The sequence below is a fragment of the Caretta caretta genome, chromosome 1, assembly GCF_965140235.1.
Source record: "Caretta caretta isolate rCarCar2 chromosome 1, rCarCar1.hap1, whole genome shotgun sequence".
Classification (NCBI taxonomy): Eukaryota; Metazoa; Chordata; order Testudines; family Cheloniidae; genus Caretta; species Caretta caretta.
This window is the reverse complement of record NC_134206.1, coordinates 321,551,904-321,575,709: the sequence shown is the minus strand read 5'-3', so window position 1 is coordinate 321,575,709 and position 23,806 is coordinate 321,551,904. Positions and strand designations below refer to the sequence as shown.

At 40.6% G+C, this 23,806-nt stretch overlaps 1 protein-coding gene across 15 annotated transcripts in view; it reads left to right on the top strand.

Annotated features, from left to right (window-relative positions):
- Nucleotides 1-4,777: 4,777 nt before the first annotated feature.
- TAFA5 (TAFA chemokine like family member 5) overlaps nt 4,778-23,806 on the top strand; it is a 783,444-nt gene continuing 764,415 nt past the window's right edge. For 5 of the 15 annotated variants that reach the window (XR_012666572.1, XR_012666571.1, XR_012666573.1 and 2 more), the window contains exon 1: nt 5,456-6,400. Coding sequence is in view for 7 of the 15 variants with exons in the window: in XM_075124481.1 (XP_074980582.1) it covers nt 6,289-6,400 (112 nt within the window). In the remaining 8 variants the exon portion in view is untranslated. Of the gene's footprint in view, nt 6,460-23,806 lie in introns of all 15 variants that reach the window. The other 10 variants (XR_012666575.1, XR_012666574.1, XM_048836248.2 and 7 more) reach the window with 7 other exon arrangements.

The window sequence follows — 23,806 nt, the reverse complement described above, 5'->3', positions numbered from 1 at the left end:
GACACGTTAAGTGTATTAGTGTGTATTCAAGCTAATTCACTTGTATGCTAATAGAGATAAAAAAAGATACTAATGTTATTGTATTCACTTATATGTAAAGTCTGCTGCAGTTTCCACGGTATACATCTGATGAAGTGAGCTGTAGCTCACGAAAGCTCATGCTCAAATAAATTGGTTAGTCTCTAAGGTGCTACAAGTACTCCTTTTCTTTTTATGTATACCCAGTAATTAGATAACTAGATCAAAGTGTGTGTTAGGGTTAAGATGAGAAGATGTTTGTTGTATAAACTTCATGAAAACTAATGAAACATTGTTTGCTGTTACATTACATTTACATTGCATATACCCCCATACTTACATTTACATTGTGTATATCCCTCTAACTAAATTACCCATCAAAGGCGATTGAAGCCTTGGAAATGTAAAGAAAAGAGTGCTAACTGCAAAAGTGAGGGCCATTGTATTCAACAATGGGAATTCACAGACTCAGTCTGCATTTCCTACTCATTATAATCAAAGGAAAAGTCCAAGTGGGTAAAGACTTTGTTCAGATTGTTTTCTGGAGAAGAAGCTATAAATATTGATTCAAGGAAAGATCTTGTATCTCTGGACTGTTTGAATTCTAACAGGGTGGAATAACTGAACCAGAAGACGGAGAGCCTCCAAGTTATTCTGGGTAACCCTGAGGGAGTATGGGGAAACTGGCAGATTACTACATCTCTGCTGATATTTTGTATTTACAATCTTTGACTTGCCTGTAAATGTGTTTTACTGCTTTAACCTCTCAATAAGTCCAATTTCTTTTTCTTAGCTAACAAATCTTTAGTTTATTTTCTAGAGGATTTTCTGCCAGCGTTGTCTTTAGTGTGAGATTAGGGTGACCATATGTCCCATTTTGGGAGAGTCCCCTTTTTAAGCCCTGTCCTGGCCGTCCTGACTTTTTGGCAAAAGTGGGCATTTGTCCTGTTTGCTCTTACCCACTTGATCAGTAGGCAAGAGCAAACAGGACAAATGCCCACTTTTGTCAAAAAGTAGGGTGTGGTGCGGAAGAATGTGCGGAAGGGCAAGTGGCGATGCCAGGCCAATTCAGGGTGGGGGTGTGGAGAGAGGCAGAGCTCGAGTGGCGGCAGGCAGGGCTTGAGCATCAACAGCCTCACGTGGGGGCAGGCAGGGCTCGGGTGAACAGTGACCCCAGCCTTGTGCAGGGGGCAGGCAGAGCTTGAGCAAGTGGCTTGGGCTAGCCCCACAGGAGTGAGTGGGGGAGGAGGGGTCCCATTTTTCCTTTGTAAGATCCAGAGTACCAATTGATCTGGAGTAAGTGACTGATCCATTGGATTGGAAGTAACCAGATGTGGTGTGATTTTTGGTTTATGTGACCATTATCACTAAGTCCAGTTTGTGTGGATAGCAGGATAGGCTTGAGAGCCCAAGGGGACTGTCTGTGACTCCATGGTAAGATTGGTATAGTGATCCAGGAGTGCACATTTGTTACTGGCATGGTGAACTCTAATTATAGAATATATCACCAGTTTGGAGTATCTGCCTTGTTTTCTGACAATCTGACCTGAGACTGGCATTCTCAGTTGAGAACCACTCCAGAAAGTGTGACAAAAACGTTATTTAATTTGCCTTTGATTGTACCTTAAACAGAACTATGTTAACACATGACATATTCCTGCTTACCCCAATATGCTCCTGTCTCTTTAAAGCCACAATTTAACATTGTAGTACCTAAGAAACCACAGTATTTCAGTTTGCCTAGAATAGAAAAATAACTCTAGTGCCTCCGATATTTCTGGTTGGCAACCAGTGCAACTGTGCTTGTATTTGTGCGGTCTAATTTATGCCTGAGACTTCTCTTGGCAGTCAATGGCAAAAGTTCCAATAAATTCAATAGTAGTGGGAGCTCACACTGTAAATTTAAAAATAGGATATACATCTTGCACTGCATACATTTATGGCACTATATAAGAATTAAGGTTTAACCTTTGTAGGCTACACCTATAGTAGAGGGCAATGTTGTCATACATACTTTACAGGTCTGATAGTCTAGTGAAGAGCAGTGGTGCATGTATGTATTGTAGAAGATCTGACACATAGATACAGCATACAATGGGACTGATCCAATGTCTGTGCCTAGCCAGTGGCAATTTTCTCAGTGACTTCAATGGGAGCAGTAGCAGACCTTATATTAATAAACAGTTTAGCTCTTAGTTTAATTTCCTTGTTGACATCTTCACTGCCAGCAGCAGATGTGGAAAAAGAGATATGTGTCCTGAATTACTTGTGGCACCCTTAGAGACTAACCAATTAATTTGAGCATAAGCTTTCGTGAGCTCTAAGGTTAGTCTCTAAGGTGCCACAAGTACTCCTTTTCTTTTTGCGAATACAGACTAACACGGCTGCTACTCTGAAACATGTCCTGGATTGTATGAGAATAAATCTGGTTACTGACAAGCTTATTTTGTCCCGATATACAGACTTTTGCTTGGTTCCTATTCACAACATATTCTCTTGCAGACACCGAGCAGAGGATTTCATTGTTGTCTCCCCTTTTGGGGAGCTCATGCTACTCAAAGATAGCAAAAGAAACTTTATAATTGGAATGGGGGGGGGGACTAGAAAAAACATTTAGGGCCAGATTTTGCCACCCTTACTCACACTGAGCAGGATCTCACTTTGTGAGTAGTCTCACTGAAATCAATAAGACTTTTTGTGGAGTAAGGTCCAGATCCACAAAGGGACTGGCATTGCAATTCCTAATTTTTAGACACCTTGAAAATCCACAAACCCAGATCGAGGCACTTTGGCTTTGTATGCATTGTGAGACGAAGAGGACTGGCAATGGGGTCCATAGGAGGTGTGTGTGTGGGGGGTGCGTAAGTTAGCCAATAGATGATGACAATCAGAGGGGTATGTCCTAGGCCCCACCCCTCTCAGGAATTTAGGTTATTAAGTCTGGGCTGTAAGGAGGCACCTATCTCTGCTTGTGATCCACAGCTGGGAATCCCTGTCCTGGAGTCAGGTGCCTAAACCATTCTTTCAAGAAAGGTGGATGCCTAAACCAAAATCCACCTAAAACAGTTGAGGTGGTAGCATCCCCCTCCCTTCTAACTTTTAGCCTAGATTCAAGGCTGGATTCTTTGAGAGATGCTCTGGTTGAACAAAAATTACTAGACAATTTGCAGCAATTACCAGGTGAAATTCTGTGTCCTGTTATATACTAGGACAGACTGGATGGTATAATGGTTCCTTCTAGCCTTAAATCATATCTCTACATACACCAAACTCTCTGTATCTGTTACAGAGTTGCTAACTTGGGGGTGTTTGTGTCTGCAAATGTGTTCTAATAAATTTCTCAGTGCTGTGTTCAATGGGTCCAGGTGTAATGGAGATCAGATTTCATTGCATATTCCCAGGGACCTGTTTAATTTACATGTTGGCACTGGAATTACAGTAAACAGCGTACCATGTGGAGACATTTGTTTCCTAATAGTTATGTAGAGTTGTTCTGTGAATGGAAAACTTGAAAGGCCCAGTATTTTTTTTTAAGAAACGATTATGCAGTAATGCTTTCAAATAGTATATTTCAATGAATGCCAAAGGAACTGTGGACTTTATACTGATTTATAAAGAAGATGTGGAATCTCAGTGATTAGGAGGGTTCACAAAGATTTAGTCACTAAACATTAAATAATGAGAATTAAATGCTCCTTTTCACAATGAGGGGAAGAAACGGTTAGCCCATTGCTTTAATGGTAGATTTGCTTTATAGTCTATTCTCAGACATAACAGGACGTTAGCACTGAAAAATGAGGCAAAGGGAAATGGCATCTTAGAAGGGAAAGTTGTAAATATACCATTATAATACCAAAACCCTTTATTGAAAATAATATATGTCCCATTTATAATGATCAGTTTTTAGGTACGTTAAGTGACTGAGAAGGAAGGAAAGCAACCTTGAAGTATACTGTGCTGTGTGTTTTCACAATATTTGCATAGCGTGAGCAGAGATCCTCCTGTAATCCTTTCCAGCCTGCCAATCCTGATTCAACACTTTCCTCAGAGTTGCACAGAGCTTGGTCACTTAATGTAGAATCTAAAAATTTAATCTGAGCATATTGCTAAGGAGACACCAAATGGAAAGCTCTGCTGCAAGGAGCCTTTTAAAGTGTTTAGTTTGATCAAAAATTCTCCTGAAGCCTGCGTGAATCCTAAACTGGCCTCTGTTAGCATGTTGGAATGTCACCACTTGAAGGCGGACATGTTTCACTACAGTGACAGAACTAGTCTGCCGTACCTTCAAGTAGTCTGGCTATGGACCACACTTTGATACAGAAGGGATGTTTCCATTAACCTGCTTGTAAACTGGCCTACAATGAAGGTCACACCTTGCAGGATATTTACAGTGGGTGGCCAGGCCAAGAGATGCCTAGAGGAGAGGAATCCCCAAACTACTTTTCTTTAGCTCCTTTAAATTGAGCATAACCTTTATTTACAAAAAATAATGAAAGCCTCTCATAAGAGAGTGAGAGCAATTGGGAAAGAGTCCCCCTCACTGACGTTGCTGGTGTGGCTACCTGTCCTACTCACCCGGCTCAGCAGGGCAGCGCATTTTGTTAATCGGGAGAATCTGTGTTAGAAAAAAAAGCTCTCAGTTCTAGACAAGCCTCTCAAGGAGAGGGACCAGTTTGCCCCGGAGTTCCCTGGAGTAGGTGCGCTGCTCTGCATCCATCAGCAGGTGGGAAGGTGGCGGGGAGCGGATCCCTCCCGCCTGTAAGCCCAGTGGAGACAACCTGACTTTGCTCGGAGATGGGCAGGCAGGAGCCCGCGCTGCTTCCATAGACCCAGGCGGCCGGAGGGAGGGCTCGCCCCCTCTGCTCCTGTCCGCTCACCCCACGCACCTGCTGCCCGAGATGCAGCCCAGCTCAGGCGTCCTCTAGCGGGAAGCGGCCGCCCTGGAGCCTGGATTCCGTGAGACGCTCCCACCCGCAGGGGGTTAAACGCTTCCGACGTGGTTTCGGTGTCAAAACGAGCGCGGAGCGGAGGAGGGAAAGCCGGGAAGCCGGGATCTGCAAGAAGCTGCGGTGCCAGGCAGCCAGAGGCGCACTCGGAGCCGCCGTGCGCCCCAGAGCCAGCATGGGCCAGCCGGGGGAAAGCGCCCTGCGCGCCCAACCTCTGTAACGGCCGCCGGGCGTGGCGCGCCCCGGGCTTGGCCGGGGCAGCTCCCGAGCGCCCTTCACCTGTGGGCGTGACCCGCTTCTTCCCCCCCACCCCCGCTTTTATTGTCAGGGCCGCCGCCGCAGCTGCAGCAGCAGAGGCGCCAAGGGGCCGAGAGCGGAGCCGGCGCGTGGAGCGGAGCGGCTGAGGGAGCTGCTGCGGCGGCGGCGGCCTCAGAGCCGCCTCTGTGTAAAGTGTCCCGTGAGCCGGGGATTCTTGCTGCCCCGCCCCCCCCCCCCCACCGCCCGCCAGCGCGCCCCTTCGCCAGCCAAGCCCCGAGGATCCGACGGGAGGGGAGACCTGGCTCGGCTGGCACCTCCTGCTCTGGGGCTCCCCGGCCGCCGTGTCTGCCTGACTCCGTCGCCATCCCCAGCTGTTGGCAGGCGTAGCTCCCGCCGGGCTCCCTCCCAGCCCGCCCCCGCCGGCATTTGGAGCGGATCTGCCTGGGTTCCCTGCCTCTGTGGAGTTACCGGCTGTCACCTGGCCAGCCGGGGGCGGCGCGTGAATCGGGTCCCGCCACCCGCCCGCCACCCCCCGGGTGCTGCGCATTGAGGGCTGGATTGGACTGTGCAGTGGTTGCAGCTGGCCAGGGGGTTACCCTAAAGCTGCCTTTGGGTTGTGGGGGTGGGGAAGTTCCATCTGAGTCTCCGCGCGACTGTAACTGATTTGATTTAAGAAAATTTAGGGGGTGTTTGTCCCCCCCGCGCGCGGGGAGGGGGCGGAAACAAACAAACCAAAAAAAAAAAACTTTCTCAAATAAAAAGCCTCATTTGTGGCTCAGTAGCATCTTAAGCTCAGCAACATCCAAAACGCTAGTGAATTGGTGCCACGGTACAGGAGGAAACCCATCGAAGGCCCCCCCTGCACAGAGGTTTTTCTATGTTTTAGAATTATTTTGCTTTCTTGCTGAAAGATGCTTCCTGCAGCATGACAGGGTTGCCGATGCTCAACCCTTAGGTCTTGTGAAGATGGTTTTTTTGGGGATTACACGTGGAGAAAGACGATCCGTCAAGGGGAGAACTGGCTGGTGAAACTAACTGACATTTTTGCTCCGGGAAAGTGGCTTCAATGGCTCCATCTCCCAGGACAAACAATAGAAAAGATGCCAACGCCTTGCCAAGCATGTCCTCAACTTTCTGGGCAATTATGATCCTGGCTAGTCTTCTAATCGCCTACTGCAGTAAGTACATTTGTTCTGATGCTTCCACTGGACACAAATCCACGCCCTTTCCAGCCGAGGTAATGCATATCTTAAAGGCCAAGGTTTCAAAAAACACATTAGTCTATGCTCTAGATTCTCTTTCTTCCTCTCCCTCCAAATTAAAAAGCAGATAAGACCTGAAGCTTTAATATTACTATTACAGAAGAACCCTTGAGATACTCCTAGATTGTAGTTGTGGTGTTTCAAACATCGATAGAGTATTTCTCTTTGATTTTAAGAACAAACTTTAGTTTTACTAAGCATAATCCAATTGAATATTCCATAGTGATTAGTTCCAATGTTTATTAAATGTAATCAACTTTGAGTCGGAATGCTTTCCCCCCACAGTTTTTCACTCACATACTTCATGAGCAAGAGTTATTTTCTCAGGTTGATTTTTCTTAGGGAGAGCACATGCTTAGTCTATGACTGATGTCTTAATGTTGCCAGGATCATATGTGATTCTGACTGTGAAATTGCATTGGAACAAACCCCAGAATTTCCTTAGCACTACCTCAGCAGTATACTAAAGCCACATCAGGAGTTTACAGCTGTTTGATAGATAATCACTTGATGATTGTATGTTAGTTTCTTGCAGGGTTGACATTCTCGGATTAAAATACTGAAGGGCAAAAATGTAATTGCAGAGATTTGAGGGGTATACATTGTTGTTAGGAATGGATACCCTAAGTATTACAATTTTTTTTAAAAAAATGTGCTTATTTTTGGCTGAAAAATCAAATATTAACACTGATAATGCAATCAGTGTTATTGCTCCCAGTAAGTTTAGTTCTCAAACAGTTATGTAATGTAGGTATAGTTTGACCATCTTCTTGCAAAAAGACAAAATTGTCCACAGTACTAGACTGAGCATTCAACAGCAAAAGTAAAAAAAATTAAAAATAGTTTCTGTGTTTATAATAAACCATATCAATATAGGGACAAGTACATGTACAACTTTAACTGTCAACAATCCATTTTAACCCATGCTGTATTCTCCATATATTGGTCACTTGACTTGGCTGGGATCTGTAATTTATGTGACATGGATATTCCTTTAATAAATGTAAAGTAGACATTCTGGGGAAAGCTTGTCATGATGAGCTGTAGTGGTATGATGTGTATGATGGAAAAGAAATGGATTCTCGTTTTAAAGAGTGTGCCTAAGGCATTTCGTTACCCTCCATTCTATTCTCTCAAACCCTTATCAAATTTACCATCCCCCAGCATTCTCTGAAATGAGATTGCAACTAGCCATGAGCACCTTTCCTTCACTGCTTTACACGTTATAGTAGCTCATGACACTGACAATCTTCATTCACTGCTTTGTGTGACAGAAGCTCATGATGCTTTCTAAAAGATAATTCCAGTGTAATGTAGAATTATTTTGTAAGCACTTATTTTAATTTAATACATTCTGAATTAAATAGCTCATTAAAATAATGTAAAATATGCTTCCCTTTTAATCAGTTCTATTTTGTACATGATGTAGTATTCAGTTTGCTCATAAACACTGAGGATATCCTAAACAACTTATTAAGATTTAACAGAATTTAGTGCATTGGGAGATGTGTTCTGCTAATCAATAAATGCATATTAGAGGGTGATTAAAGTGTAATGAGGATTAAACTGTATTTTATTTTATTTATTTTATTAAATCTGTATTAACTTCTATAAAGATTTTCTCTAGAAAGTGCATATCTCCAGAGTCACAGGTTTCCCAGATGAAAATGGCAAGGGTTCTCCTCTGAATATACCTTCAGTAGTTACAGTCCAGTAAGGGGTTAACTGTAAAAACCAACAACTATCAGAAGGAGTCTTTTTAGAATTTTTTTTATAATATATATACTGGTGTTTAAGGATGAGAGAGTTGGTATTGTTCTGTGAAAGGAGAGGATTTTTTGCCTTCAATTCTATTGTTAATTATTGTTCAGTATATTTTTAGCATTGCTTATGGGTGCTGAATAATTAAATGTTAACTGGCATATGCAGACAATGCCTTGTGTTTAAATGAGCAACCACTAATTTATTTTGCCAGCAAATTTTATACTAGATGGTGTTGATCAAACATACCATATTCTTTGTACCATATAGTGCTGAATAAACACCAGGCAGCCTAAAACATGTAGTGTCCTGTCACTTCACCATTTATGAGGAGTTTCACTGAGTTAATGACTGAAGGTGCAATTCCAAATGTTAATGAAGTATTATTTACATACTATCTGCTATAGTACTTGAAGAATTGTTAATAACATTCCTTCCCTGAAGGAAAGAGTAAAGATGCCTAAAAATCTTAGGAAGAAGAGTATAGATACTAGCTCATAGTTTATAGTATTACACCAATTCTCTTCAGATTCATATAGGTCTAGTCTTCCATTCATCATATGATGTATTGTTCATTAAGGGCAGAGTCTTTTTCCTTTCTTTAACGAGAAATAAGAGTCTTGAATTACTTTTATCAAAATATTTTAAAAATACTCACCAAAACATAACCTATTAGCCAACATTTTCACACACTTATGGCTTCAAGTAATGGAAATTACACTAAGACTTTAGATCTCTCTCTCACACACACACACACACACACACACACACACACACAGCTTTGCTAATTATAAAGTAGTAAATGTTTATATGTTATACTCCTTAAAACAATAAAAAAAAATCCAGCAAGGATTTATATCCCTAACTGTATCCTTTTTATATAACTGTGTGTGAAACCCTGGAGCTGTGGTTCCAGTGAAGACAGAACTTTTATAGTATTGTAAAAGCAAATGAAAAATGCAAATTAAACTGTTCTGTCTGTATTGCTCATTTGCTTTATCAGTCTGTTCATGCTGACAGCGTATTCACAATGCAGTTGTATGACGGCTGCTTGTTTCCCTTCCCTATTACTTTAGATTTTTATTATTAGGAATAAGTTTCTGTTGTGTAGGACAGCTCTGTTAGTAAGAGCAACTGATGTTATACTTTGAATTGAATTTAGCACATTTGTGGAAATTTAGAGAGAGCTTTCAGGAGATGCATGTACAGTCAACAAGATTTTTATTTATTCTTTATTTTATAAAGCACTAGTGTTTTCTTTTTGTAGTGGTAAAGATGGTAACCTGGCCATTTTTCTTCCCTAAATGTTTAGATTATATTTAAGGATAGTGGCTCCATCCTATGGTTGAAGACAGACCTGCACTGTACCAGTTAGTTAGTTGCTATAGTGATAAAGTCTTGTCATTCTTTCATCCTGAGGAAAATATTCTGAATTATTATTGTAGGCCCTTAATAGGGGGGAAAAAGTGAGACAAATATGGGATGGTTAAAAAGTAGACTGTTTAAGACTGTATGATTATGATTACCAAGGAGCTTACTTATTTACAAGAAATAAAGTAAATGTAAAGAAATCTTGAATATCGCTATCCTCCCTGCTGCTGAGCACCCGCAATTGTCATTGAAGGGATCAGAGTTGGGTAGTGCTCTCAAACCCTAATTTTATAAACTTGGTTAATGAATAGTAAGAGACTGGAGAGAACTATTTGCCCCAAGCTTTAACATTGTGTTCTGTGAAGGTGTATTGAAATCAGTCAGTAAAAAAGTACAGATAGGTGTTAGAAGTCTGGATCTTCTTTTTCCTGTGTTTTAGGAAGTTCAGATGGATGATTTTACCTATGACTTTAAAACAGAATGCCACATTAGAAATGCAGGAGGCATATTCTTGACCACTATAGCATGAATTCTGTATGGATTTACTTCAGTTCACTTCATTGTAAATATTAAGGTATTTGTTTGGTGTGATTCTCATACTTAAATAATAGCTGTTGAAACAAAGTGCACTTCAGCATTAGCTATGATGTTGCAGTCAAGACTCTTTGACTTCCCCTGTTCAGTACTATTATGTAAGCAAAAGGAAAATAGCGGCATGTCCCCTTTTAGGTTTTTTCTTTTTCTTTTTTGAAGTAATACTCTGAAGTGCATTAGATATGGATCTTTTAAAAAGCACTACCAAAATTGAATTCTATTTTGAAAGTTCACCTTTCTAGTTTATATAGCATGGTTTGAAGAGGTATCATAAGCCAGACTTCATATCACTGACTCGGAACACAAAATCCTGTAGTCATGTATGTTTACTGTAAGTGCACAATCCTTTTGTGTTGTAAATATAAGTACAATTTATTTCAGACTAAGGACAAGTGAAAAGTGGAAACATTTCTTCTGGCTCATTATTTTTCCTTTGCTGAATGCAATATATATATATGATAGTGATAGAATAGTTAGAAGTTAGGCATACATTAAGGGCCTGATCCTGAAGCCCCTCCATTTAAGTCAATGGAAGGTGTGTGCAGCGGCAGTGAAGGATCAGACCTTTAATTTTTCCTTGTTTATTTTTAGTTATGTTTTGAATAACATTACATATGTACACGACATAAACAATTTCAATAACTGCACAAAACAACTTTCAGAGCTAAAGTTAAAGCAGGAGAGTTTCAGATATATTTCCAAATGCCAACTATTTTAAAAGGGAAAAAAATTACATTAATGCTTATGAAAGGTGCCAGATTGACCTCACTTGAAACTCAAGTCCTCTGTTTATGCACAGAATAGATGCTGCCACCATCCATCAAATATGAGTTTCTTGCTATCCTGTCAATCCTGCTCTGGAGGTATCATCTTTCTAGGAGGGAGAGGGCAGTATGGCTTTTAGGCCTAGCCATTCCTTGGCATGTCTTCTGAAACTGCCAGCAAAGATACCAATTAGTTCTAACTGAACAACTCCACTAAGCAGTGGACTGAGACTACCAACTCATTTCACACAGGCCACTGAACAATTGTCAGATGAGAAAGGTCACCTCTGACCTACATCAAACGTAAACAAGTGACCTATGAATGTAGGGCTTCCATCTCATATTATCAAACCCTTGTCATCCAGTTCTCTCTCCATCTAATAAAATCAGACTTTTTTCTTTTGTTAATCTGTGGAATCAATCTGTAAAATCATTGTTTACTATAAGCATTACTGTGCTTGTGTTTCTTTCCCAAACTCTGAATTTTGAATAAATGCAAAATGTAGATCAACTTGCATTACTCAACCTGCTCTCTGTCATGTTTATGTATAGAAATGAGAAATTATTATGATGATTTTGTGACATTAAAACATGAAAAGCAAAACATTAAAATTTCCATCTCTTTATATGGCATCCCAGCTGCTCCTCATTTTTGAATTAAAAAATGGTACTTTAAAGTTAATGACCTCTACAAAATACCACCTGTCAGCCAGAGCACCAGAATTGACACTGAGAATGTCATATGACCAATTATCTGGAGAAAGTACAAGGTGATCTGTTACATGGATTTTATTGGTGGGTACGAGCATCAGAATCTTCTGCAACCAGGATCTGCAAATGTATATTTTTTTCTTTCCTTTTTTCTGATTTTTGTGTGTGTCTTGTGACCATTTAAATGTCTCCAAATGACTTTAAACAAACATAACTTGAATTCTGTTATTTAGAACTTCTGTGGGATGGCTGACATTGGCTTCATAGGAAAACAATCCATTAAAAGGGGTATAAAGGTCTTCTACTGACCTGCTCCTATTATCCGTTGCATGCCTATTGTAAATAGAGGGGAGGGGAAGGGTAGTCGTGATAATTCTTAGGGATTATTGAACTCATAATATTTTTAATCATTCATTCTTGTCCATATGGGCCAAAGAAACAGGATAAAATGTTACCAATATGGCTGCTGGAAATTCATCTCATGGTACAGTTTGGCAAGCATTTATGGACCAAAGTTAAATGTTCAATGCTAGTATTCAATCTAGTATTCAGCTCTGTTAAATGTGTTTTATGCACTTTGTGGCACAAGGTTGGCTTAAGCAGCCGGTTGAACATTTCTGCTAGCCCAGGGGAAATATTTCAGTGGTATGACCTAGGTGTAGCCAACTCTGCACCGTTCTTCCCAGCATCAGGGCCCGAGGCAAAGCGGTTGTGGCTGGACTATTACTGAGCTCAGCAACCTCCAACTGCCACAATGTCCCATTGTAGCCAGTCACAATTTAGAGCAGTGCTTTTCAAGCTGTGGGTTGCGACCTGGTGCGGGGTCACGGAATGTAAGGCACTTGGTCGCGGTGGCTCTGGTCAGCGCTGCTGACCGGGCTGTTAAAAGTCCTGTTGGCGGTGCTGCCTGGCTAAGGCAGGCTAGTCTCTACCTGTTCTGATACTGCACTGCGCCCCGGAAGCGGTCAACAGCAGGTCTAGCTCCTACGTGGGGGGGCCACGTGTGCAGCCTCCACTGCCCCGGCCAATGGGAGCTGGGGAGGTGGTGCCTGCGGGCGAGAGCCGTACAGAGGTGCTTGTGCGCCTCTGCCTAGGAGCGGACCAGCGCGATCCGTGGTGCCAGGACAGATGGGAAGCCTGCCTCTGCACCCTGGCTGCGCCTCTGACCTGGAGCCGCCGGAGGTAAGCCTCTGCCCCAGCCCTGAGCTCACCCCTCAAACCCAGAGCCCCTTCCTGCACCCCCAAATCCCTCATCCTTGGCCCCACCCCAGAGCCTGCAACCCCAGCCCAGAGCCTTGACCCCTTCCCACACCCCAACCCCCTACCCTAGCCCATAGCCCCCTCCCACACCCTGAACCCCTCATTCCTGGCTCCACCCCACAGCCCTCACCCCCCCACCCCAACCGTCTGCCCTAGCCCTGAGCCCCTCCCACACCCCAAACCCCTCATCCCCAACTCCATTGGGTCATGGGCATCAACGATTTTTTTTAACTGGGTTACCAGAAAAAAAGTTTTAAAAGCACTGATTTAGAGACACCAAAATTAAGCAGGAAATAGAGTTTGCCACAGGATTGAAGAGGTGGCAACACATAAGGTATTTCACAGCCAGACAAAAGGACTCCCCCCTCTCCCGCCCCCTTGTATTATGCATTCAGGATCAGACCTTTCCCAACTATTTGTCAAATTCAACAGGAATTTTTCTCTTGGATCACTAACTCATTTTGTAAAGGATTACTGTGAAGGTTGGGGGAGACTTAAAAGTCACCAGCCTTGACAGTTGTTTAATAATGAAGGATTTTCTGCTCAGTATGAGACTAAAAGTCAGTCATGCCTGCCTGTAGAATTACATATAAGTTAGATAGGTATCGTGTGCATTTGTTTCTCTATCTCATGGTCTCATATAGCCACATTATCATAGAATCTGACACATTGCAACCTTTATCTTCACAAACATCCCTGTGAGGTAGAGAAGTAGTATCTCCATTTTACATATGGGGAATTAAGGCACAGTGAGGGTAAGTGACTTGCCCAAGGTCTCACAGGAAGTCTGTGGCACAGCATGAACTTGAACCCAGTCTCCCAAGTCTCAGGCTAGTGCCCTAATCACTGGACCCTCCTTCCTCTCAGTGCTGAAGTAAGTTCTTCAACAATTTGTGCTGTCAGTTTGGTTGATCCACTGTGGTGAAACAGCTTTCAGTTCCTGGACATGGAGTTCCTAAGAATATCCTGTCTGTAGAAATGCTCCACTAACTGACAGCTACTGCCTGAGTTTCATGAGCTGAAGACATGGAGTGAGGCTTTTCTTTCCAGTCAGGCATATTACTGATGTCTGTGCTAAGGAGTAGTTTCTCTAAATGACTGAAGGACTGTGATGCTCTGTTTGATCATCTACATGTGTGTGTGAAATTTGTTGTGGGATGACACAGTAACTAGTGCTGTGTGTGTATTAAAAATTGATTAATCAGATTGTTTTTAGTTTGGTTTTTTTTCAGGTGGTTCAGGTTCACACTTAAAGCAACTCATTCTGTTTTCAGCATCACTGGGAGCTATATATTTTTCTCTGTGCTGTGACTGCTTTCATATATGCATTTATTTGAATAGATAAAAGTACAATAATGAAGGCAAGAGGACATTTTTATATCTCTTACAAACTTCTTCCTAATTTTCAAACTTAGTGAATAAAGAAGAGCTTGCAGTAGCTTCTTCACTGTTTCTTAAATTCTCCATCTTTCAGAGCTCAAGTTGTATTGCCAACAGTAATAAAATCAGCTGATGGGGAAGTGGGACTAGTTCATGCAAATCTGGTGACTCCTGCAGCGTTGTTCCATTAGATGACCTTTCTGCAAGACCCAAAAATCATTGTGAGAGCTTCTCTATTCCACCAGCTAGTCCATGCACTGATTATAGAAGCTGAAGAGGTTCTGGAGAATGTAATGGGGGACAGAGGGAATATAGCCATCATTTATTCATGTACTTGCATAAGTAGTTAAGGGTGTTGGGGGGATGGAGGGAATGAATGGATGCTATATAGGAGGTAGGGGGGAATCTGTGAAGCACTCCAGCCAGTGTGTGAGAAAGGGGAGGCTCTTGAGCTGCCATCTCTTCTTCTCAACCTGTGGGCTCAATCTAGTATCACCAAAGAGCTGCAAGACTTGTATTACACACCATACAGCACGAGAGCATGATCAGGAAATACAATGGTAGCACTTAAACCTGTCCAATGTGAGGTGAGTCCCTAGTGTACAGGGACCCCATGCACTGCAAATTTGATGGCATAATCTCAATTGGCCTGGGGGAAATCAAACTTTAAAAACAAAAATTTCCCTTAAGTGGACCTCTTCATACCGTGGAACCTCTGGCTTGTCTCCTTTTCCAGAAGCCTACTAGAGTCTTTTCTGTTGCCAATCTAATTAACACAAGCAGTTGGATACTATGGGTGATGTACAGAAGTAGAAAACCTGTGAACAGATATGGATAATCCAAGAGACTAGGATTCTTGGTCAATCTCTCTCTTTTTTTTATATCTATATCTAGTTATATATTGCTGAATTCAAAAGAGATGGTTAGATCAAATTTTCAGGCTTAGGTTCATATCACCAAATTCTACAATTATTTGTCAAGCTTTTCTGGTTGGCAGGGTTGTTCCAAAGGTTTCATGATATTTCTTTTAATAAATGGACTTGGAGGAAGTAGTGACTATCTATTGTCCAATGCACAGCTTTTTATGCACTATTTTGCTTTTTTAAAATGGGAAATTTTATAGTCTATCTAGTGAAACATGGATTTAACGCTATTGTGCATAGAATATAAATAAAATGTTTAGCTAATATAGTGTGGTAGTGCAATGTATTACTCTTGGCTGTTTTTTCTAATTTGCATTGCCTATCTTGACAGGTAGTCCCAATGGGCCTAGTACTGCAATTGGGTATGTGAAAGTGAAGTCTTCTGTCCATGTGGAAATTCATTCACTTTAACAGAGCTCTGCTTGGGCACAAAGCTTCCACCCTGGCTTAAATTACAGAATTGGATCTGTTAGAAAAGACTTGATTTTATTATCCGTGGTTGGAATGAAAACTATACGTAGATAAGGGCACAATATTGGCTTGCGCAGATCCCTAAATTCACCTTAATTAAGAGAAGGTGACTCCTTCACAGCATCATTATCAAATCTTTCTACATGCATTATGTGCTTTCCAGATAGGATTAAACCAAATGCCCAGATCAAAACACCCAAGAAATTTGTGAATTTTTAAAAATGTACTTTGTGGTTTGGGTCTACCTGTTATTTTCATGTGTTTGGAATATGGTTACGTTGACTAGATGAACTATGTGAAGGGGGAGGATGGACATCTAGTTTCATAAACTACTAAAGTAATATCCATTTAGAGAAACCAACATTATTTTTTCAAACTTGCAAAAATGCAGAATTGACAGATCTAAAATTAACAATATTTCACTTGATTTGTAAATTCTGTAGCTACTTCATGAAACTAGTGAAGTCATGCTGAGCTGAACTCTGAGTTCAATCTGCAACCACTAACTGGAATATTACCATATTATACAGTAGATAATTTTTGTCAATCACATTTGGTTTTTAAAATGACTTTAACTTTAGCCTCTTTTCTTCAATGCTATCTCTCAATAATTTTAAATGGCAGAGTGTAGGAATTACTGGGCAAGGTAAATGGTCAAACTGCATGATGTTCAGGATTGGTGCTAAGTGACAATCGTCCCTTACTACTATTCAGCATCACCAGGCTAGTAAACATCAGTTACTATTTTTTATAAATACAGATGTGACTGTCTGTTCTTCCTGGCCCTTTTGTTAATCTTCCAGCAGAAATCAGTAAATATATGTTTAACAGATATGAGAGATCACTTGGTGCTGATAGCATTCTCTAGTGCCACTAAAGGTGCTGACAGGTTGCTCTTCTCAAAACAAAATATTCTTTGTATTGTGTTAGAGCTTGAACAGCCAGTTTTCCTTTGCTGCTGTTGATAGAAGTGTGACTTTGCTGAATTTCTTTAAGGCATTATATTGTCTTTTCATTCATTACTATCTTTTCTGTCTATAATACTAAGTGGCTTTACCCACTGTAGTTGCATACTGCATTGGTTTAATTTCAGTTATAGATTTTTACAGAGTTAATCTTAACAAAGATTATTTTGTTGTAAGGACAGTTTGTAGTGTTCCAGTGCTTTTCCAGCCTACACAGATTAATTTAAGGCTGTACTAAAGTAAAAAATGCTGCATTGAAAATTTATTTTGGGAAAGAAATGGCTTTTTTATGTGTGCATTCAGGAAAAGAATTAAAGGTTCCAGAAACCTCAGTTCTCCCCCTGATTTTTGTTTAGAATGATTTGACCACATCTTCTTGCTTGTCTTGTAAGCTAGTTACAAAGATAATGCCTCTAACATTGTCATAGAATAACAAGAATAAATCTTGTGTAATCGCTTAATTCTGTGCTGATCTGATAGAATTTTACACCCACTTCTAAATCTAAAACTACTACACAAAGTGCAAGGCCATGGAGAACTGGACCCAAACTGTTTACAACTACTGCTGTTACTTCGGTTTCATTTCCTTCTTCTTCTTGTGTTCTTTAGCTAATGCCCATCCAGTAAAGCTGAGAATAGTTTTTGTCTAATGTTGGTCTGTTTAATAGAACTGTAGATGACTGTTCAGAAGATTTTCTGATTGTGAATTTGGAGTAGTTTCAGTACAATGTTTTGGTAAATACATTTGTTTTGCACTTTCAGTCCTCCACCCATAATGAAAATTATATTCTCAGAATATAATTTCTGACCGAACAAAACCAAACACCATTGTCCCACCCCTTCTCCAAGGCCTCGCCCCATTCACTCCATCCCTCCTTCCTTAGCTCGCTCTCCCCAACCCTCACTCACTCACTCATTTTCACAGGGCTGGGGAGGGTCCCTTTTTGACTGGGTGTTCAGTTGAAAACTCGACACCTGGCAACCCTATGTACCTTTTACATCAATACTTCCCTTTTTCTTACCACTCCTTGTCCACCCCTAGCTCCTCATTCTAAAGGGGAGTGACAGTTACAACACACTGAGAATTATCTTAACAAATTTAAAACAAAATTTCTCACCTTGTGCATAAGACTAGATGTTTTGACCATAATTTATTTTTCTTATGAGCTGATTTTCAGCTCAGGCATCCAAAGATGATCAGTAATCCTTATAGTTATTTAGCTGTTTGTCATCAACTCCAGCAGGAGGAACCACCCCCACCCCCACCCCCACATCCACTCCCTACCTTGAACCCACACCTGGCAGGTAAGAAGAAAAACACTCTCTCTCTTTTCCCTCCCATACCTGGCAGGTAAGAAGAAATGATTTTCATTTAGTTTTACAAAAACAATCCAGTTTTTCCATGACAGGATCTTAAATAGCTTTGTATTTTATTTTCAAGCCTTTCATTTAGCCTTTAAGTGATCTCATATAAAATAAAATGATTAACACTCACCTTCTGAACCATTCATCTGATGGTGCTCAGCTATATAAGAACGCTTAAGGTTAAGACTAACACTGTAAGTCAAGATGCAAAACAGGCACTTTAGTGGCAAGTGTTATTGTTGATCAACAATGCAAGATTCTTGACAAACTTATCAAGACATATCAAACCATTACAGCAAATATATATAGACAGGAGGCTGTTTTTGGCATAAATGTTGATCAACTGACAGCAACATTTTGCAACTGACTTTCAGTCTGAAGCTTCTTGTACTACTTTTTGTTTTTTAATGGCAAGTCTCCACTTGCCTCACCACTGTTTTCACCAGGCTTTATCACTACATAGATGTTAACTTTTCCCCAAAAAAGGGGTGGGGGGGCCAAGGTGAGTTTTAGAACAGTGGTCCTCATGGTTATCTCTTTCCTTACCTCCATGAGGTCTTTTCTGGAGAAAACAAGAAAATTACATAGTGTCACAGAATCTCACATTTCTGCCACACACTCTGTCATTGCATTCCATCTTCACTGAAGTTAAGTTACTTTGTGTAATCAGTGGGTAACTTGAGGAGAGGCAGGGTGAAAGGGCTCTACTAAATATAGTATTACATGAAGCACTTGTGGAGAAAAAGGGGTTGGAAACATCTACCTTACTTGTTCAGATATTCAGGAGTTGAATTTCTCCCAGGAAATTCGAAGTATTATATAAATGCTGCTGCTCTCACAATCCTTTTTCTTAGAGATACTTCGCTGTCTTCCTACCCCGCATTCCTTCATTGGTATATTCTCCAAAGTTTTGGCTCTACAAAGATGATAGTGATAGACTACATCCAACATATTCTTAGGTCTTTTTTCATCTTTCTCTGTGATGGCTCTCCTTATTACTGATTGCTTATTCGTGGATGTTTCACTCCCAACAGCTGCCTAGTCAAATTTGGTTGTGCTGCCAATACAGTGAGGCCCCCCCATGTGTTAATCTTGTCTGAATGTTGTTCTGTAATTTTATTAGTTTTTAAAAGGTTCTTTTTAAAACATATTACTCAATATGCTTTTTTAAATATGTATAATATTATATGGACTTCTCTTCCTGTGCTTTTAGGCAAGTATAAAGTGCTCTTGTGAGCTGTAAAATTGCTATCAAGTATTGTGAACTGCAACAGAGCAATTCAGGCATTGCTACTTTTATAATTACAGTAACTACTTTTCAAGTATTGTGGAAAAAAATTATAGGGATTAGCTTGAAAATTCTGAGTCAGTGGCATTTCAAAAGCAACTCTTACGATATGGCTAAATACTTGGCTTTTTTTCATTTTCAATAGATCATAATTATGTACAAAATTTGATAGGAATACATGTAACCAAATGTAAAGTATAGAGTTTGATGAAACTAAACAAAAGGGGCTAAAACTATACTAAATGTATGTAAAATTAAGAATCATCATTTAATGTGTCTTTTTTCATAAAAGGCTGTCTTTACAAAAAAAAAATACAGGCTTTAGAATCTTTAATTGAACAGAGCCAAAATAATATGTTTTAGTCTTGGTGTTTAATGATAGACTTATCACTGTCATTCTCAGACTTTATCAGTGAGACTTTCCATTCTGACAGAAACCATAAGGAAGTTAAAGAAAAATGTTTCATACATCCAGCTTTTTAAAACAGCACTCTGAATAAAAACAGTGAAAGTTAGTCAACTACTTATAATAATTTGAAGTCCATTTTGTTACTAAGGGCTGCTTCTAAAAAAAATATGCAACTGGAACAGACTCCCAATAATAATAAAGTGGGTCAAATGTTTACACTTTTTGTTGGTGTGTGTTTTCTTGCTAAGGTCAAGTGACTTGGACCTGCTCTGTTTCTGCCACTCTTTAGAAGTACTTTGTCTGCTATTCTCTCTGGCAAGCAGAGCTGCATAGAACATGTTTGTTTGCCAGTGATTTCCAGGACAAATGTGGTTGGCATTTATGTGGAGAGAGGGGACTTCTTCCCTATCCCTCACGTCCCAGTCTCAAATTGAGAACTGAGAGTCAGACTGAGTTGTCTTGTCTTCCTTCTTGTGCATCAGTACTAAAGATTTTGCAGACCAAATTCTGCCCTGCTGTGTCTGTGCAAATGTCGCACGAAGGCTTTGCATGGCTGCAACTGACTGGAATGTTGTAAACCATTCAGTTGATAATGCACATAGAAGAGAATTCAGCTTCTTCTCCCACAGCTAGCAGGAGTTAAAATCAGTAAAAACATATTAAAGCAGCAGATAGGACTCTGAGCAGACACTTGAAGTAGAGCTATTTGGAGTACACTGGTGCTTTAAATTGCCAGGTTTATCATTGCTCTACTAATGAGGGAATATCTCTGAAATATGCTTTCTGTCCCTTTTTATATTCCTGTCCCATTTCCTGACTTTTCCTCTGACTTTCTCTTCCTTCTCTGGAGGTTTCTTTTTTAGCTCTACTCTTCTCTCCTGTTCACATTCTCAACCCAGGGTTCCCTTGACTGCCATTCTCTCTTCCCCCTTCCTAACTTCAGGTGCAAGGCAGTGGTAATGCCCATAGTGCTTCCTTCAGGGACAATGCACATTGTTGTTGCATATTTACAGCTTTATTGTCAGAATATAGGATTTTACCCGGCAATAAAATGATTACCAGAATATTGTTTCCTTTTTTAAACTCAGATTTGTTTTGTTCAAGGGCTGAGATGCTGCTCTAGTTTTTGGCTTTGTAGGTGGAAGGGGGAATCATGAAAATACTTACATTTCAGAAAAGCATCCACATATAACTGGTGTGATCTTTTTGCATGTCAGTTGAAATGGTGTTGGGAATCGGAAAATGGGTTAAATTTTGGATTTACCAAACTTCACGGTAGCTCTTAACTTTAAGAAGTTGGCAAACACCTCTTTAAATAATGTGTAGCTATCTGTGTGATGAATTACCAGAGGAGAAAATCCCACATATTGACACTAAATCTTCATTCTTAGGGATGTCAGGGAAATCTAAGTCAAACCAACTGGCATTTGGACTTGAGTGTGTCAGTGAATGACCATGTACTGGTCATTAATTTCCTCGATATGGAAATGCTGTGTTTTCCTTTGTATGTAAGCAAATCCACAATACCCCACTTTGTCATCAGCTCTGCCTGTTCAGATTCACTTTTGCTTCCATGGAAACTGATATACTGGATTTTTAAAATGCTAGTGTGTATGTGTGTGCGCGTGCACGCATGAGGGGGTTTATGAGGTTGATTGACTTTTTTTTTTAAAGGTAGCATTTTCTCTTCTGTGATCCTCCTCATTGTTGTATCTGACCACCTGCTTAATCTTTAGAAGTGGGATAATATTAATTTTGTCTCCCCCTTTCCCAGCTGTGGGAGAAACAGCTTAATGAGTTTTTATAAGGTTTTGGAATGTGTCTGGAGAGAATCATAGAATATCAGATTTGGAAGGGACTTCAAGAAGTCATCTAGTCCAACCCCCTGCTCAAAGCATGTCCAATCCCCAACTAAATCAAGAATTATTGTGAGAAAGCTGAGAAAGTAGTTCAGCACTTGTTTTGAAAGCTGTGTGTTGTGTGGCCATTCTTATCTCCTCTGGGGGGTGTGTGTGTGTGTGTGTGTCTTTTTTTTCTCTCTCTCTCTCTCCCCTGTGCCTCTCCCCTCCCCCCTGAAGTGGATAGTCCAGAGGCAATTTGTGGGTGAAACTGCGAACTCCCACTTGTTGCTCTCTGGAGACAGCCTACAGCTGAAAAACCAGTTAGATTTTAAAAACTTTTGGTTCCTAGCATCTGTAGTATTTCACATTTGAGGAAGACGGTAGGAAAAACATCATTATGTCTGTCCAAGGATTTCTTGGAAGGCCTAGACTAGCTAGTTTAGTTATAGCATAGACTTGCATAGCTGGAACCTCTGATAAAATAGTTTGCTCTATAAAAATACAACCATGGCAATAACAAAAATCCTGCATTTTCTTCCACAGCAAAAGGAGATTTGCTGCTGCTAGGTATATGAAACAACTTACAAAGCAAATAATAATATTGCTAGATATGTTTAAAATATTTATATAATTTTATTTGCCTTTGATTGCACAAAAATGGGCATAATGTTGATTTTCTAAGAAAGAACAATACCTTTGAAAGGCTTTAAATCCCCAAGATGAAGCATGATGAATTGTCTCTAAACAATTGAATAGGCTCCCTTTAACTCAATTACAGATAATGAAAGACACTTAATAGTGAAGAGAGAATACATTCAGTTTTGTTTCTGAACACTGATTTATGATGACTAATGGTGAAGCCACACATTTGAGATTTGTGTGAGTATATTCATTTGCAAAGATAACAAAGGTAAAACAACATCAGAACGTGAATTCTTTGCAAACTCTGCCAAAATATCACATGAAGATATTGGAAAGTGTGTGGTGGGGTTTTTTTTTGGACTACTACAAGCTTTAACCAATTTGGGGCAAAATACCTCCCTTAGGCAAGGATTTATATTCTGGTGTTCCTAAGAGTTGGTCAGAGGTTCTGATTATTCTGGGATTAATCTTGTCTTCTCTTTCTTTTTTCAGTGAATTTGTATTATTCAATCTTTCCCATCCATTCTGCACCCTGCCTACTTTGCAAAAGTCTCTGTTCAATCCATTTTTATATAATGCTTGACAACCAGATCTGCTGTGCAGCTTAGAATTTTGTTTGCAAGTGATAATATTTATGCTGGTAATTCCAGGGTATCACTTTTAAAATGTGCTTGTGTTTGTCTGGCAATTTCAGTGCCATTCATGTAATTTTTTTAACCAGTATTTTATATGGTAACAGTTTGGGCAATCGGTCTGTATAATTTATGAATTCTGGTTGATATTGTGAAGTAGTTCTTATGAAAACTGTGGTATCCTGGAAAGCCTCTGTGTCTATGTGTATCCACCATGGGTTGACAGGGTTTTAAGCATGCTCCTCCTAGAACAGGTATGAGGTAGATCATTCAGAACTCAACAACCATCAATTCAGGGTGAAGTGCCTTGGACAGTGGGTTAGCTGGAACTGAGGGGAAACCCGATCTTCCCAAGTTCCCTCTCAGGGGCTGGGGAAGTGTGAGAGCAGAAAATCACCAGAAGAAGAACAAAGGAACCAGATGTTAAGAACACAAGAACGGCCATACTGGGCCAGGCCAAAGGTCCATTTAGCCCAGTGTCCTGTCTTCCGACAGTGGCCAATGCCAGGTGTCCCAGAGGGAATGAACAGAACAGGCAATCATCAAGTGATCCATCCCCTGTCACCGATTCCGAGCTTCTGGCAAACAGAGGCTAGAGACACCATCCCTGTCCATCCCGGCTAATAGCCATTGAGGGACCTATCCTCCATGAACTTATCTAGTTCTTTTTTGAACCCTGGTATAAGCTTGGCCTTCACAACATCCTCTGGCAAAGAGTTCCACAGGTTGACTCTGCATTGAGTGAATAAATACTTCCTTTTGTTTGTTTTAAACCTGCTGCGTATTAATTTCATTTGGTGACCCCAAATGAAACCTTGTGTTATGAGAAGGAGTAAATAACACTTCCTTACTTGCTTTCTTCACACCAGTCATGATTTTATAGATCTCTATCATATCCCCCCCCCCTTAGTCGTCTCGTCGTGTTGTTGTTGGGACATATAAACA